Source organism: Symphodus melops, assembly GCF_947650265.1.
Source record: "Symphodus melops genome assembly, chromosome: 5".
In the NCBI taxonomy this organism is placed as follows: domain Eukaryota; kingdom Metazoa; phylum Chordata; class Actinopteri; order Labriformes; family Labridae; genus Symphodus; species Symphodus melops.
Genome location: NC_136695.1, coordinates 23,004,992 through 23,019,987, shown reverse-complemented (window position 1 = coordinate 23,019,987; position 14,996 = coordinate 23,004,992). Strand labels below are relative to the sequence as shown.

Here is a 14,996-nt window from a genome sequence, read left to right as displayed (position 1 = left end):
CGAGTGAATCAGCTCCACTCACTGGTGTCAGTCGTGTCATACTGGGAGTCTTTCTGCAGCTCGTATATGTCCACCTCCACTCTGGCTCGGGCCGGACCCTCCATCACGCTGTTGATGTTCTCCCTGGCCAGAGCCAGAGCAAGCCGTTCCCCGCGCCCACACACAGACTGGTCGTCCAAGATTGCCGCTAGAGAGGCAGAGAGGGAAGAAGAGACAGGTGAAGCAGAGGAGAGGAGGCCAGAGGACGATGATGGAAGGCAGAGAGGGGAAAGAAAAAGGTGAGGAGTGAGCAAAAGAAATTCTGAGCTGTTATGTGAAAGGGGAATAAGAGTGCAGCAGGCAGGGAATTAACAACCACAGAAGAAATCAAGGGGTTTAACCTTCGATCAAATAAGTAAGGGATGTTGGTCATCTTTTTTTAGGATAGTCCCCTTCCACACATGCAATAAGTTGAACTAATAACATTTTGCTTCAGTAGAAATTGTTGGTTATTAAAATACTGACAGCCAAACCCATTTTTCTATATGATCAATGTTGCTAATAATTTCTCAGCCCCTTTACCCAGTTTTTTTGCAACTCCCTTAATCATCGTCTGTTCGAGAAGGACTGTAAAACCTCCAATGTAAATGTCACAGAGTTGAAAAGGCGGGGTAGAGATGTTCTGCCGCTGAGCCAATCAGAATATGCAGCAACAGTGTTTGTATGTAAAGCTTGCCTCTCGTGCTTCTGCAACATGTCACACAATGTAAAATCACACACTGGGATAAACAATGAATGTTGTTGTGAACATAGAGTATTGCAAACTTTGAACGAATCAGTGATGATTCAACATAACGACGGATTAGTCTATGGCAGTAATAACCTGAATTCTCTATTTTTTTTTCCTAGGGAGGTTTCCTGCGTAGGTACTGAATATAAAACATAAAGGAATGACCTTCATTTTTCCTTTAGACAAGTTATTGTTTACAGTGTGCCTCACAACCTATGAATAAAACATGGAGCCTGAGTTGAGAGATGTTAACAATCACATTAATAGTCATTTATTAATGGTGAAATGATAGCTGATCAGATTAGTTTGCTCTTTACATGGGATGTTTTACCTGAATAAAACCAAAGCCATGTGAAGTGTGTCTTCATATAAGAGTTGATGATAAAACATTTTGAAGACTGAGAACACTTGAAACTAAAAATTGAAGACATCTCGGGATAGAGTTGTAAAAAAAGGAATGACTGATGTGGGACTTTTTGGAGCAGCTTTCTGCTTTCACGCAGCAGATCAGGAGGACTCAAGTGTGTCAATAAGGATTGTAACTTTTGATCACTTTTTGGTAGACAGATATTTTACTCTACAAGAACAGTTTGATCAAAGGTTTAGAGCTTCCAGAGCTTTTTTGTGCTCCGTCTTATTTTATTGATTAAAGCTGAAAAGTCCATTTTGACCTCGAACAGCAGGCTACCCCAAACGCTGAAGAGTTTGTTGAAAAGTTTTGGAATGGAGTGATGGCCATCCACTCACCCATGCGGACAGAGGAGAGCAAGGGCGCCTGACAGAGGCCGTGTGGCGGCATGGTGACTAGCAGGAAAGAGAGGAAGTGTATTGACAGCAGCAGTGCTGGCAGAGCCGGCATCTTCTACTGCTCCTCATGGAGAACGGTCTGCTGGCTGCCTGTACCACCACCTGCAGGAGCGGAGGAGAAAACACAGCAAGTCAGACACGTACTCACTTTCCTAGCAAACAGTGTCTCTCTTTCAAATTGTCATCCCATAGCTTATCTTCTGTTTGCTCTGTCACACTCCAATGTAGTGGGGAGCACTTTGTAATTTGACAGCACGTATTGTAGACTTTTATATTCCAGCTATGAAGATGTTCACTGTCATATCGCGGGAGCAGCCCATGCATGCAGCCTGTCGAATAAAATACAGCATACACTTCTCAGTTTGTGTCGCCTGTGGAACGTGTGATAGAATTGACAAGACTCAAACCCTGAAGGGATCTCAGTTCAAACATAACATCAATACAACCGGCACCTACTGTATGTGGCTGCACATACTGTGCCGACATATGCATACATATAACAGGAACACATTCACTCTTACTAAGACTCGAAGGAACTGTCTTAATGACATTTGCGTTGACACAAGATACATTCACGCAGACCTGTACACAGTTTTCAATAGCCTGACTCCCCCACCTCACCCCCCGCCTCCACCTCTAAAGACAAACAGAGTGCATAAAGAGAGCTCAGCTGAGCTTCAAGCAGCCCTCTCCAGGAGTGACAAACCTTGCTCTGACTGATAACATTACAAGGACGGAGAGAGACGGGAGGGAGGGATGAAAACACTGGAGAAGCGGGGGAGGAGCTTTGTGTGACTGACAGGAGGGGAGCGGAGGTTGCGAGAGGGGTGTTGTTGGTGATGGAGTTGGAGATGGTGTTGATGGCAGTCGTGGCAGTCTGGGTCGCCAGTCTGATCTTAAGACAGGTCTGACAGACAGCTGAAGACTCAGTTTGTGACCTTCAATTGACCCCTGCAGCTGTAACCAGGGGGATGCTTGAGATGTAGAAAGCTGACCTGTGACCCTGACAAGTTAAAAAGAGTTGTGTTGCATTGTGCATTTGTGTAGATGTACATCAAAGAGACAGATGATGTGGATTGTCGGTCACTGCGTTGAATGAATATCCTTCCCACCTTTTCTTTTAAAGCTCTTTGCCTTGGAGATATATATTTTACCTTTCAAACAGCTTTGATGTTTAGAGCACAAAAAAAAATCAACTTCACTTTTCAGAATACCACCAAGATTTCATTTTATAAACATAAATTCATATTTAAGTAAATCGACTTCATAGTCATATGTGGCGAATTGGAGTACCTTGCTTACTGACTTGACAGACTTGATGTCATTTTGTAAAGAAACATGGCAGAACAAAGAAACACTGACTTAAAATTTGGGTGGGTATCCTTATCTTTCAGTTATTGTAAATTTTAAAGAGATTTGTTGCCACAGCTGTGTGATTTGTGACTGTATTGAAAAGATGAAAAGCAAACATTTCTTCTTCTTCCCTTTTTTCCTTGAGAATACGCGTTTGTATTTGTTTAAGAAGTGCATTTCATTTCTTAGCTGATATATTATTCCTATTATTATTATTTTGATTTTTTTCCGTCATTCTGTCTATGTAGAGTGACCTTGAATAGTTACGAGTGAAGAAATACAACGCAACTTCCTGTAAGACCGACATGATATGAGAAAATATACATATATATGTCTAACATCTGTTAAATTTCTTAACGATAATAAGTGTGATACATGATCAAAAAAAATGCATGATAGCTATATCTCAGTTTCCGTGACTATCTGCGGTTCTTCATGTCAAACACATCATGTGTTTGCAAAATGTCAACTCTGAATTTAGAATTCATCCAAACAGCAGCTTTTCTTTATCTTTAAATTGGCATCATTTAATCTGTGGGTATCAGCTAGCCAGCTCGAGCGTCATCCTACTGCAGCAGTACGATGTGAAGGCATTCCAGTTACACCCAGGCCTCCATCCAATGGGTAAAATGTGCACATGCACAGTGAGTGAGAGAGTACTGCTTAAACAAGTCTTGTTAATTGGATCAATTCAGACTTCTTGATGAGATAACCGCAAATGTGCACGATGAGATATCGGTGAAATTACAATCAATTGTGCAGTCCTACTTCAATCACTTGTGTGCATGTTGCAACCTGAAGCGAATCAACACGACGACGACGACGAAGACGAAGACGAAGACGAAGAAGAAGAAGAAGAAGAAGAAGAAGAAGAAGAAGAAGAAGAAGAAGAAGAAGAAGAAGAAGAATTCTTCAACATGGGATCTGCTTACGCATCATTGCACGGTTGCTCCAAAAAAAGGATTTGAATAGGGACAGGTACAAAAACATAATAACTTGAACAGTCAGATGATGTATGTAGGCTAGTTTAAAGTTCAAAGTGTCAGACAGCTCATCCTGCAACAGAAAAAGGTTGTTTTGAAGTATTTTTCCTTCTTTACTCTCATACAGTAGATCTCAAAGACTGGACTATATTTACCAAGATAGGTGCATAAGGACACTTTGGATACCAAGAGGTTTAGCATGTTTATATTTGTCCACCGGGGACAAATAATGTTTTTTGAATTGAAATGAAAAGGGGCAGATGAAGGGAATAGTCTGTTACTATACTGAACGTACGTCCCTTTTCTTAACAGCCTTTCTGACCATCTGTGTTTTTATTTTTTCACCCCGCTTATCTTTCAGCCATTTTATAAAGAATCCACAACCCTACGCTGTCAATCCCTCTTCAAATCTCATAAAACCACCAAACTCTTCTATTTTTCCTTTTGTTCTTTACCCAATGTGCCATTATTGACCTCCCTTTCTTTGCATTCATGTTTCATCGTTGGCTTTGCTGTGGCAAGCATGTGCAGGAGCATGTTTGTAAGACTAATAGTAGGCACCATAGTGTGCAGACGGCCATGTTGTTCTCATTATCGTTACCGCAGCTCGGGATGAACAGAGGCCAGGCCATCTGTATGTGTGCCACAACATAGAATAACAGGCACACAGTTGGAGTAGTTTCATTGTTATCAATGAATCATTCTTGTTTCAGCACATCATTAAAGATACCAATAAATAAATAATGACTGAAGCAAAAAACTTGGTTCAGTGTTTTCACGTCTGTATTCACCTCGCACGCTGAGATCACTATACAGCACACTGTTGTGTTGTGCTGCACATTTGTCCGTTTTGTTGGTTTTTACAACTGGATTGTGTTTCTCCTATAGCACCAATGGTCTCTTTTTAAATTTATCCTTCAGTGTGTGTGTGTGTGTGTGTGTGTGTGTGTGTGTGTGTGTGTGTGTGTTGTGTGTGCGTGCGTGTGTGTGTTCAGACTTGTGTCTATTCTAAGACATGTATGGGCATGCCTTAGTTTGATGGTGTATTGATCGAGGCCAGCCGAAGTGGTGGGCCCTCAGGTGCAGTCAATCAAAACAATGGAGGAACCTATCATGGGAGCGCAGCATTTTCACAGGAGCCATCTGATTGGCTATTACCAAGGAGCAGATTGCTATGATGACAAATAAGATCCTATGCCTTCATCAGTACTGGAGTGGAACCGGTGCTATTTCATTGTTATTGAGTGCTATTGACAGTATTAGACAGCAAAGATTACAGCATCTACTCCAAGGAAGGGGGAGATGAGGAGGGAGGAAGGAAGGAGGTGAGAAGCTGTGATAGAAGTAAGGAGAATAAGTGAAAAAAAAAGAAGCAGAGAGGGAATGGGCCGGGCACGACGGGGGAATAAAAGAACAAAATTGAATACAGAGAGAAGAGATTGGAAAGTGTTTCTGCAGAAAGAGAGACGCAGAGCAGGATAAAGATAGAGAAGCAGAGGAGCAGCGAGGGAAAGATACAAAGTACGTTTACACATTTAATGTATTTTGAGGTAGGCTACTGTACTTGAATATTTTTCATGCTATGTTTGTTTCAGCTTAAATCCGACACATTTAGTCAACCTGTAATGTGTAAAGCATTGTTATAGACAAAGATGAATCCCTCAACAGTACATTAAGTCGTTAAAAATGGCTCCACTTCATCGACAGTGGCTGCAGCATTAAAATCCTGTGAGGGCTATATGTTGCAGTATTTCATCAATAAACCATTATGTGTAATAAAATATACCGAGGACATTCTGTCACATTGACCTTGCATTACTTCAGATGTTGAAGACTGTTTATCACAGTGTGTAACATTTGTTATCACTAATGGAACATTTCATTCTGGTTACTGCTTTAAGGATCACACAGTTGGATGGGCTTTCTTCTTAAAAAAAAAAAAAGATTGTAATTATGTCATGATTTTAATGTCTTAAGCTCTGCTGCTAAAGTGGCCAAATTACCTCATGCCTCTTAAGAATTAATACTTACAGTAAAATATCCCATACATAAAGTACAAACTCATTAATACTAAGGTTTTAGTATTTTAATAATCAATGTTTTTTCTTCATTTTCATTGTGATTATTAACTGTATAGAGTTTGATTACCTTACTCTTAAAATGTCTTGTTCTCAGGTCTCCGGAAAATACAACTGACATGACCAAAAGAATTGAGGCCTTAATGGTTAGCTGGTCTACAAACATGACACCAAGGATCTGGGCAGAGGTTTTAAGGCATGACTTTGGCTGCTTCGCGGTTGTATTGCATTGCATTTTATTATTTTGTACATTTGTATATTTTTGATATTAGGCATCTACAGGCTTGCTCCAACAGTATTTCATACTTTTATAGGGACAATTAAGACATTTTATCCTATCTGTTCTTATTGAGGGAGTGACTGGGATGACAGCTACGGATCTCACCACGTTCACACTGCAGGCAAAGGTGACCTGAATCAGGTTTTTAATCTGCCCTTCAGTGATGATTTTCTTTCAGTTTTTCTGAAAGTTTGAAGACACAAGTCAAACTGATATGGGCTACCTCCATATGTGATCTTCAGTCACATGCAGGTCAGAGATTTTACCATGTGACCTGAGTCTGAACAGAATTCAGATTTAGGCCAGAACAGTCTGAATTGATTTAGCATTAAAGCTTACAGTACAAGGTACTATAGTCCAAGATAGATTTAGATTAAAGTGGCATTTTTTCATCAATTTAGAGATACCAGCAAGGCAGGAAAAGATCTGTGCCAAGACGGTGATGTACTCCAGCTAGAATACATCCCATTAAGAGTTGGGTTTTGTCCACATAGCAACGGTATAAGAACTCATGGGAGCAGGTGCACCAAGTGAGGTGGTGCATATTGAAAAGGGAAAAGGACCGAGACTGACCCCTGAGGCACCCCTAAGGGGTCAGTACTTGGTGGATAGCTGGCGGTGACAAATTCACTTTAAATAAAGCTTGTACCAAATGGCACTGAGAATTCAATTTATTGCTGCATTATTACATTGAATTCTTCCATCACTACAAGAGAGAAAGCTATAATCCGCTGGTAAAAGTTGGAGAGAATCAGAAAGACAAGTACAAGTCGCAGATGTAGAAAGAGCAAACAGCAAGATACAAAGTCGTGTTTAATTTGCAAGGACTGTGTCTGGCTTCGTTGCTGTAGTTGTAAATGACTGAGTCCCTGCAGCAGTTGGGTGTCAGTCTGCAGGGAGCCGGAGCAGCGAGAGGCCCAAGCAGAGTCAGACTTGTCTGAGCTCTACAGAAAAACACTGCTCCTAGCCCTCTTCGCTCGCTTTCATTCTGCACCCTGCTGTAAGTCAACCCGCATGCGGGCATCACTGAGACACACACAATCGCAAAAATACATAAAATATCCTGACTAGCTGTGTGAGTTGATGTGTGTTTGTGTCCATGCAGAAAAGGACAGAGAATGGAAGGGAGGGAAAGGAGTCATCCCAGTTGGAGATTTAGCTGTCTGCCGCATGCATTCATCTTAGTGTGTGTGTGTATGAAAGCATATTCATATTTTCATTTGTGTGTGTGTGTGTGTGTGTGTGTCTGTGTGTGTGTGTGTGTGTGTGTGTGTGTGTGTGTGTGAGCGAGAGAGAGAGACTTGGCGGCTTGCTCATCGTGTCTGCAGTGCCTATTATGAAAGAGAAAACCGTAAAATCAGAGATCTTAATTATCTGGAGGGAGCGTGAGGGAGAAGCAGGGATGTGCAGAGTTGGAAGTGCGAGAGAGGGAGGGAGGGATAGGGGAGATATGGAGAGAACCAGAAAACGAGGGAATGCTATCTCTCCCCACATCCCCAGGCAGAGGAGGAAAGGATGCACTGAGGCTTAAGCGGAGGAAGCAGGATGAGTGATAGCATGGAAAAAGTGGAAGAGGAGAGAAAAAGGGACGAGGAGAGAAAGAAAAACAACTCAACTGGAGAGAAAAGCGTCTTGAGGGGGGGTGAGGAGAAGGAGAAGGATGTCCGTTGGGGGGCTGGCGAATCATTTGTTTCCCCCCTTATGCCTTTTTGTATGACACAAGAAAATCTGACAGTTATCATAATAGAAGGATGAATCATTCCCGTAATTGAATTTGCAAGTGGAACGGCTTTAGTGGTTGTGGATTTAAGACGAATGTACCTCCAGCCATGCTGGAACACAATTGTGTTTTGATTATTTCGTGGAGAAATTAACATTCATTGTTGACTGGAGACAGGCTGCGTAGTGCATCCCCTGAAAAATGAGGGTCAGATCTTTTTTTTTAAACCCAGACTGTATGGATGAGCTGGGAGGGCTGTGTGTGTGTGTGTGTGCGTGTGTGTGTGTGTGTGTGTGTGTGTATGTGTAAGAGAGAGAGAGAGAGAGAGAGAGTCATTTTAGGAGAGGAAAAATACTGAAGACCTTCCCCTCACCCCTTTTGGCTTTTTGCCGGATTAAGTGTTTAGTACTTTGTGTCTGGATCTAATATCAAAGCAGCAGCACATGTTCTTGGTGGCATTGACTCAGCATTTTCACGTTGCACCCTCTCCCACCTTCTCCCTCTCCTCTCCTGTTGCATTTACCTCTTTAATCTCACCATCTCTGCTTTCCACGTATATATTACCTGTGTGCTCCCTTTATCTCACAGTGTCTGCTATTCAAACTCGACTGTTTCAGGATGTTTGTTTATATGTTTCACTTTTCCTCCCTAATGTCGGTGTTACAGGCTTTAGAGAATCAAATTTAACATTTCGACAGTTTGAGCAAATACAATATGTCAAGTGGTGTATTCTAACCAGAAAGCCAATATCTTAAATTAGATTTTTGAAAATGTTTACAATAAAAGGCTGCAGTAAATATTGTATTTCAATTCAACAAGAGTGCAATAAACTAAGCCTCGTGAAGCTTATAGCGTTTGCTTTGGAGGGATGATCATTTCACTCCACTGAAGGTAAAAGAATAAAATCAACCCACTCAAACACAGCAACACCACAAAACCTGAGACATGAATATGACTGAACACTTTTAACTCACGTTTGTTTGAAAGAGGTGAAAGAGAGGCGGTGGCCAAGTGGTTAGTTTGCACGCCCCATACAGAGACTGTAGTCACAGATTCGGGTGGCCATTATCCTCTCTCTTCCTTTCTCTCTCTCTCCAGAATAACAAACTAATCAACTCTCCAGTTTCTCCAATAAAGACAAAAAAAAGCACAAAATAAATCTTGGTAATAAAACTGGGTTTATAATCACCACATTTTTAATTCTTTCTTTTTTTTGGTTTTCTATCAAGCAAATGCCTTTTTCTTTGGGTAATGGAGTTTATTGTTGGATTAAATGAGCAGTTTGTTTTTTGAAAGAGAAATTTTAAGTCTTTGTCATTTTCCAGGAACACTTAAAAAATCATTTCATTGCTCACAAACAAATCCCAAATGTAATTGTTTAAGCAGATGTGATTCTGACTCCGTATAGCTGAAATCAGATCAGCCAAGATTCCACTTGGGTGGAAACAATCATTTCTGTTGCTACGGGTCAAAACAGAGTTCAAATAGTTTGATGATGTCTGTGTAGCATACGATCACAAGAGTAACAAAACTCATGTGATGGAGACTGAGTCTTACGTGACTTAGGCTGAAGACGTGTTACAGAACAGTCAATATTCTACAGTTAAATTTACATTATGTTAAGTCAGTCATGTTTGTTCTTGTGATTTCACGCTAATAAAATATTCATAAGTGATGCAGTCTTTAAGCTATAGGATGTGATCTTGCATCTCTGACATGTTATTTGTGGTGCAGACAGCATTCTATTATTTATTTAGGCATTTGAGTGTGCATTTTATTCCTTTAAATAAATATTCTTTTTTATCAATGCTGGTTTCTAAAAGCACTATTATCACCTTGGATTTGTTTAAACACATTTCTGAAATAAACAGAAGTATCAACCACAGCTACACGACATCAGTCAAATAATGATTCTGTTGTGGAGCTCGTCAGGTGTTGACGTGAGTGTTCCCAATCCATGCGTGTCATTTTCTCTCCTTCTGCCATTCACTTCCTGGACAAACTGTCCTCCCTTCGCAAGGCTGCAGACATTTTGATCTCTCGTTTCAGCGTCCTGCTCCTCTCTCTCTTTGTCTCTCCCACCTCCACCTCTGTATCTCTTCTCACTCAGCCTCTTTCTCTCTGCTTCTCAGGAACACTCCTGTCTCTTTACTGACCTCTCTCTCCCCTCGCTTTCTATCTTAGCTCTCTCAGGTCTCTTCAATCTCAACAGTGCACTTTGTCTGTTACAGTGCCCCCCACCCCCACCCCCAGCCTTCATCTCCCTTCCCCCTTTCTTTCTCTGTTCATTGGACATGGATAAATTCTATCCAGTCGTCTCCTTGACAAAGAGGCCCTCAGTCAGTGACACCGTCTGCTTGGGGAACCGCAGTGCTCCTGTGACACTGTCACATCTGAGTATGTCACGCACACACACACACACACACACACACACACACACACACAAAAGCAAACGAACCATCCGCAAGTTGCACACACATACACCAACTCTCGAGGAAGTTTGTTTTTTTTCCCTCTGCATCTGCGTCCCAGTACAAGCTTGTGTATTATCTGTTTGTACAGGCCAGCAGCGAGTTTGCATTTCCGCCTTTCTGAATGCATATGTACCACATGCTGTTCACTTCAGTGTTGTTGGGGTCGGGCAAACTCGATGCACCGCTTTCCCCAGGAGCTGTTTAAAAAAGACGTGCAGTTCAGTGTCACAAGCTGTCGTTACAGGTCCCACTTGTTGCAGACGAGGCTTACATAAGAGCAGCAGTTTAATCACAATTAGGACGCTCTCCTTGAACTCACGAGCCCTCTGGCTCGTTTGTGGAGCTGAAATTTGCATGTCGAGCAAAGCCTTGGAAATAAAAGAGTGATATTATTACACGTGGCACTGTGCAGCGAACAACATCTGAGTGCAAATAGAGCCCTGCCAATTTAAATCAGCGTTTGCGACAAGGTGGACGTCACAGTCAATGACTTCACTTTCACAGTAAACGGAAGGTACGGATTGAGTCTCACGGATGGTACGTATTTGTTTTGCTTTTTTTATTGTTTGACTACACACCTCTTGTGTTTTGACATTTACTAACTGTAACATTTTTTCGCTCTTTGTTCATACTGTTCTTTCTCCTCCTGGCCAAACGAGAAGGAGGAGGAGGAGGAATGTCTTTTTGAATCGTCTCTCTCCTGAGGCTTCTTCCAGAGTTTTTTTTTTTACACTGGAGACTTTTCGAGTGTGTGAACAATATTTCCCTCGTCTTTTAAGAGAGCTTAGCACCAATGGTGTGAGTCTGTGAAGCCCAATGGGACATTCAGAGGTTTTATTTGGCTTAAAGGGAAATCTTGAATAACATCGGAGTGGTGGTATCAGGAGTTTAAATCAAAACGGGGATCTTCTGTAAGTTTCAGACGGCAACTGATGCTGAACATCGCGTTAACATTTGATGCTGTTCAGGAAGAGGAACGGCGTCGCATAAAGGGAGCACTTTGCTGTCGAAAGTTACGTTTGATCAATCAGTCAGAGCACAAAAGCTTTACAACACAGAAATGTTTTTGAATCACTCGACGCTGACGAGGAAACAACCAGATATTTAAATTGAACATGAAATAGAAAACGGAAACACAACGTTTGTATGGAGAGAGACAGACAAAGAGTGTTTGCCTTCGCACTGCCACAGCTCTGTGATGAACCCATGAACCGACTCCACGCAGCTCTCCCACTTAGACTCCCACACACCCTAAAAACACACACATACAACAGATACACAGAAATGTACATGAACATATCCAACATAATCGCCTTCACACACACACACACACACACACACACACACACACACACACACACACACACACTGTACACAGGTTGTAGAATAAATGACTCAGATGGCATTTGCTCCCTCTGTCCCTCTCTCTCCATGATTGTCAGGTTTTGCTGCCGTGGCAACAGAGTAGAGACTAAGAGAAGGAAGCAGTGGGAGGGAGATGTAGAGTTTGAAGGAACAGGTAAATGAGGGATCGGGGAGTCGGGGCCTGTTGGTCATGTGAGGCGCGGCTTCATCATGGTGTGTGTGTGTGTTTCTGTGTTACTGTGTGACTGACTAAGCTCTAACAGTCAGAGGCAGAAACACAAGGAATGTTATTTTGCTGCGTGACTGGGAGCAAGTGTTCACTCTGCGCCTGACTTGGACGCGCGTACTCGGACATGTTGCGTGTCCACTCAGACACTCGTGATCGTTGTGTAACTCTGTCACCCACTCCATGTCTAAAACTGGTCATTTGAGATCAGGGTGAGCCGGCACACTGATGGAGAGAGACTAAATAGACGTGAAACCTAAAAGGGAAAAGCGAGTGCTGTGAGAGGGCTCTTGTGATTCGAGTTTACATGTGGGGCTTCTGGTTTGTGTTTTCGTCTGTGCTAATTTGCTCCGCAGAAAGCAGCATGCTCAAATTTGGTTTGTTTTCAGCTGCCCCGGGCAGGAGACAAATTCTCTCTGACTGCACTTCTCAGACTCAGTTCAACATCTGAAAAAGGATTCACTTGCAACTATGCAAAGTGACTACGCAAAGACAAAAATATGTAGGGCAAGTCAGTGTTCTCATACAGGAGACGAAAGATGGTGCTCTCTTGTAGAGTTCAATCATCGACTATTTATACAGAACGCCAAGGTTCAAATCCTGAGGAAAAACAAAGTGTTACATCACGTTTGTTTGGAGGATCTCTACCAGCTCTTTCTTTTTAGACGTTTTACAAAGACATCTGTGAGTTGTTAGATTCTCTACTTTATAAAGTGTACACGGATGAGTAATAAGATCATCTTAGAATTTATTTGTGTGATCGCGGCAGGTGTTTGGAAAGGCTTTCAAAGAGTCTGTGAGAAAAAGATTTTTTGTTTTTTTTCCCCCAATAAACAGAGATTAGGTTGATAATAAAATGAATGAATCACAAATTCACTTTGCTAGTGTTTTATTAGTAATCATCATCTGGAAGTGTTTGCTAGTTAAAACCTCCCGGCTAAATCAAAGCCTTCTTCACACATCCGCTTGTTCATTTGGAAGTCGAATACATTTGAAAGTTTAGTTAGCACCATTCAGCGGGTGAAAAATAACCTAATTTATTGAAAACAAATGTTGTAATCATCTTGTTTACTTCATGTTCCTTCATCTGACATTGTTCTGCGAGTGTGCCTTGGGATAAACGCATGAAAAATACATTTCTACTTCTGACGCTGCAGCTAAAATAGCTGAGAACTTTGCATCAGTGCCAGATTGCGAATATAAACCCTGAATAATGCCGTGTGACTCAAGACAGCGCCAAACTGTGTTGACTCAGCGACAATCTGAAGTCTGCGTTTTCAGAGATAATCCTAACTCCGGCCTCTCTGTTCGTACAGCAGATTAAAAAAAAAAAACGTCTGTCACCAAAAACTAACTCTACCACGGTCTGTCAAATCTGAGAAAGTTATTAAAAGTATTAATCTATTTCTTTTTCCCAACATGCGTACATATAAAGAAACAAACCCCCTGTATTGGAGTACATAATTGAGCAGAGGATTTATGAGCAATTTCATTAAAGCACGCGAGGGGGGGGGAACAGCGCCATCCATTTTAAAAAGGTCACAGAAGCGATAGGATAACATAATGAAGCCCCCCAGGGGTTTTTTTTTTCATGCTGAAAACAACATGGTATGAATATAGCTCTTGACCTTGGCTGATGTCATTCCCTCTCTGCCATGTTGTCTTTCATTCTGCACTCTGAAACAACCAGCACAGTGGAAATGCCAGGAGAATAATCTTCAATAAAGCCAGATTGTGGAGGGGTTTAAATGCATAGAAAACGCCACAAAGCTCGAGGAGGCAACAAATAATATAATGACTTTTCACTGTTCAGCTTGTGTTAAGCCATAAATTATTCTTTTAATCAAACCATTATATCAGAATTAGACCTCTTTTTTTAATTAACTCTACAAGCTTACAGACCATAACAACATTAAAATCTTTATTTTAATAGTGACCATGAAAACTGCTTTAATCCGAACATGCTTTATTCTACTAATCCGGAGGCTGTGCAGATGTTCTATCACGGCTGCATGTTTCAGATAATAAGTGTATATTAAGAAATTAAAGTGCTATTTGTTGGTCTTTATTTTATCTAAATTGCCCAGGGATAGTTTGTCCAGCTCTGATTGATGTTAGCCTTGCTGAGCGATATAACCAGCTGCCATACATATTCATCAGATCAAATTAGACATATAATTATCTTATTAAATAAGTGGCGTAACCAGAGGCTTAGCTGGATTTTTTTTAACAGAGTTTTATTAGCCTAAAATATTTCACAGTTCTCCTGAATATACTGCATCTCTACTCAAGATGTTGTATAATTCTGTCACCCATGACTGAGTCTAAAATTGGTCATCTGGGCTCAACACGAGACATCAGACTATTAGGCCTGATTGGGACTGACTGCGGAGGGGAGGGGGGGACATCCTGCAAAATACAGAAATGGAGTGACTGGGCACTTTAAAGATGTTGTGGTGCATGAGTTTTGCATAAAAATCTTTTTATTTGTGAAGCCGTCTGGGCTAAATGGGTAACATTGTCAAACTGTTTTCAGATGGCCCCGGGCAAGATGCAATTTCTCCTTATTTTGACTTTAAAGCCAAGATGAGAAACAAAAAAAGACATGAAAAATGAGTCAGAGTGAGCACATTTTAAGGGCTCAACAACTTAGTGTGATTTATGAACACAAGGTTTTTGTCTTGTTATTCAGAGATGAAGCTGTAAAGTATCCTGATGAGAGAAACACGGATGAGCGATTTAAATCCATAAAAGTATTGATGTGAAGAGGAACAAATTCAAGTTCATTCGTGATTCTGACAGTTTAAGAAAAGACTTGTTTAGACGTCAATCAGCATTTGTTTTGTTTTTTAAAGACAACACAGTGAACACGCTCTCTATTACAAAACAATTCAACCAAACAGAGAAGAGTTATAGTTTGCTGTGTTCCAATTTACATTCA

The 14,996-nt window shown here is 41.2% G+C and overlaps 1 protein-coding gene across 5 annotated transcripts in view; it reads right to left on the bottom strand.

Annotated features, from left to right (window-relative positions):
* grik5 (glutamate receptor, ionotropic, kainate 5) overlaps nt 1-14,996 on the bottom strand; it is an 80,040-nt gene that overhangs the window by 30,522 nt on the left and 34,522 nt on the right. For 3 of the 5 annotated variants that reach the window (XM_079343049.1, XM_079343051.1, XM_079343053.1), the window contains exons 4-5: nt 1,517-1,678; nt 23-187 (exon numbers count right to left, since the gene is read on the bottom strand). In XM_079343049.1, coding sequence (XP_079199175.1) covers nt 23-187; nt 1,517-1,628 — 277 coding nt within the window. In that variant the 5' untranslated portion in view covers nt 1,629-1,678. Of the gene's footprint in view, nt 1-22; nt 188-1,516; nt 1,679-8,964; nt 9,340-14,996 lie in introns of those variants that run through there. The other 2 variants (XM_079343050.1, XM_079343052.1) reach the window with 2 other exon arrangements.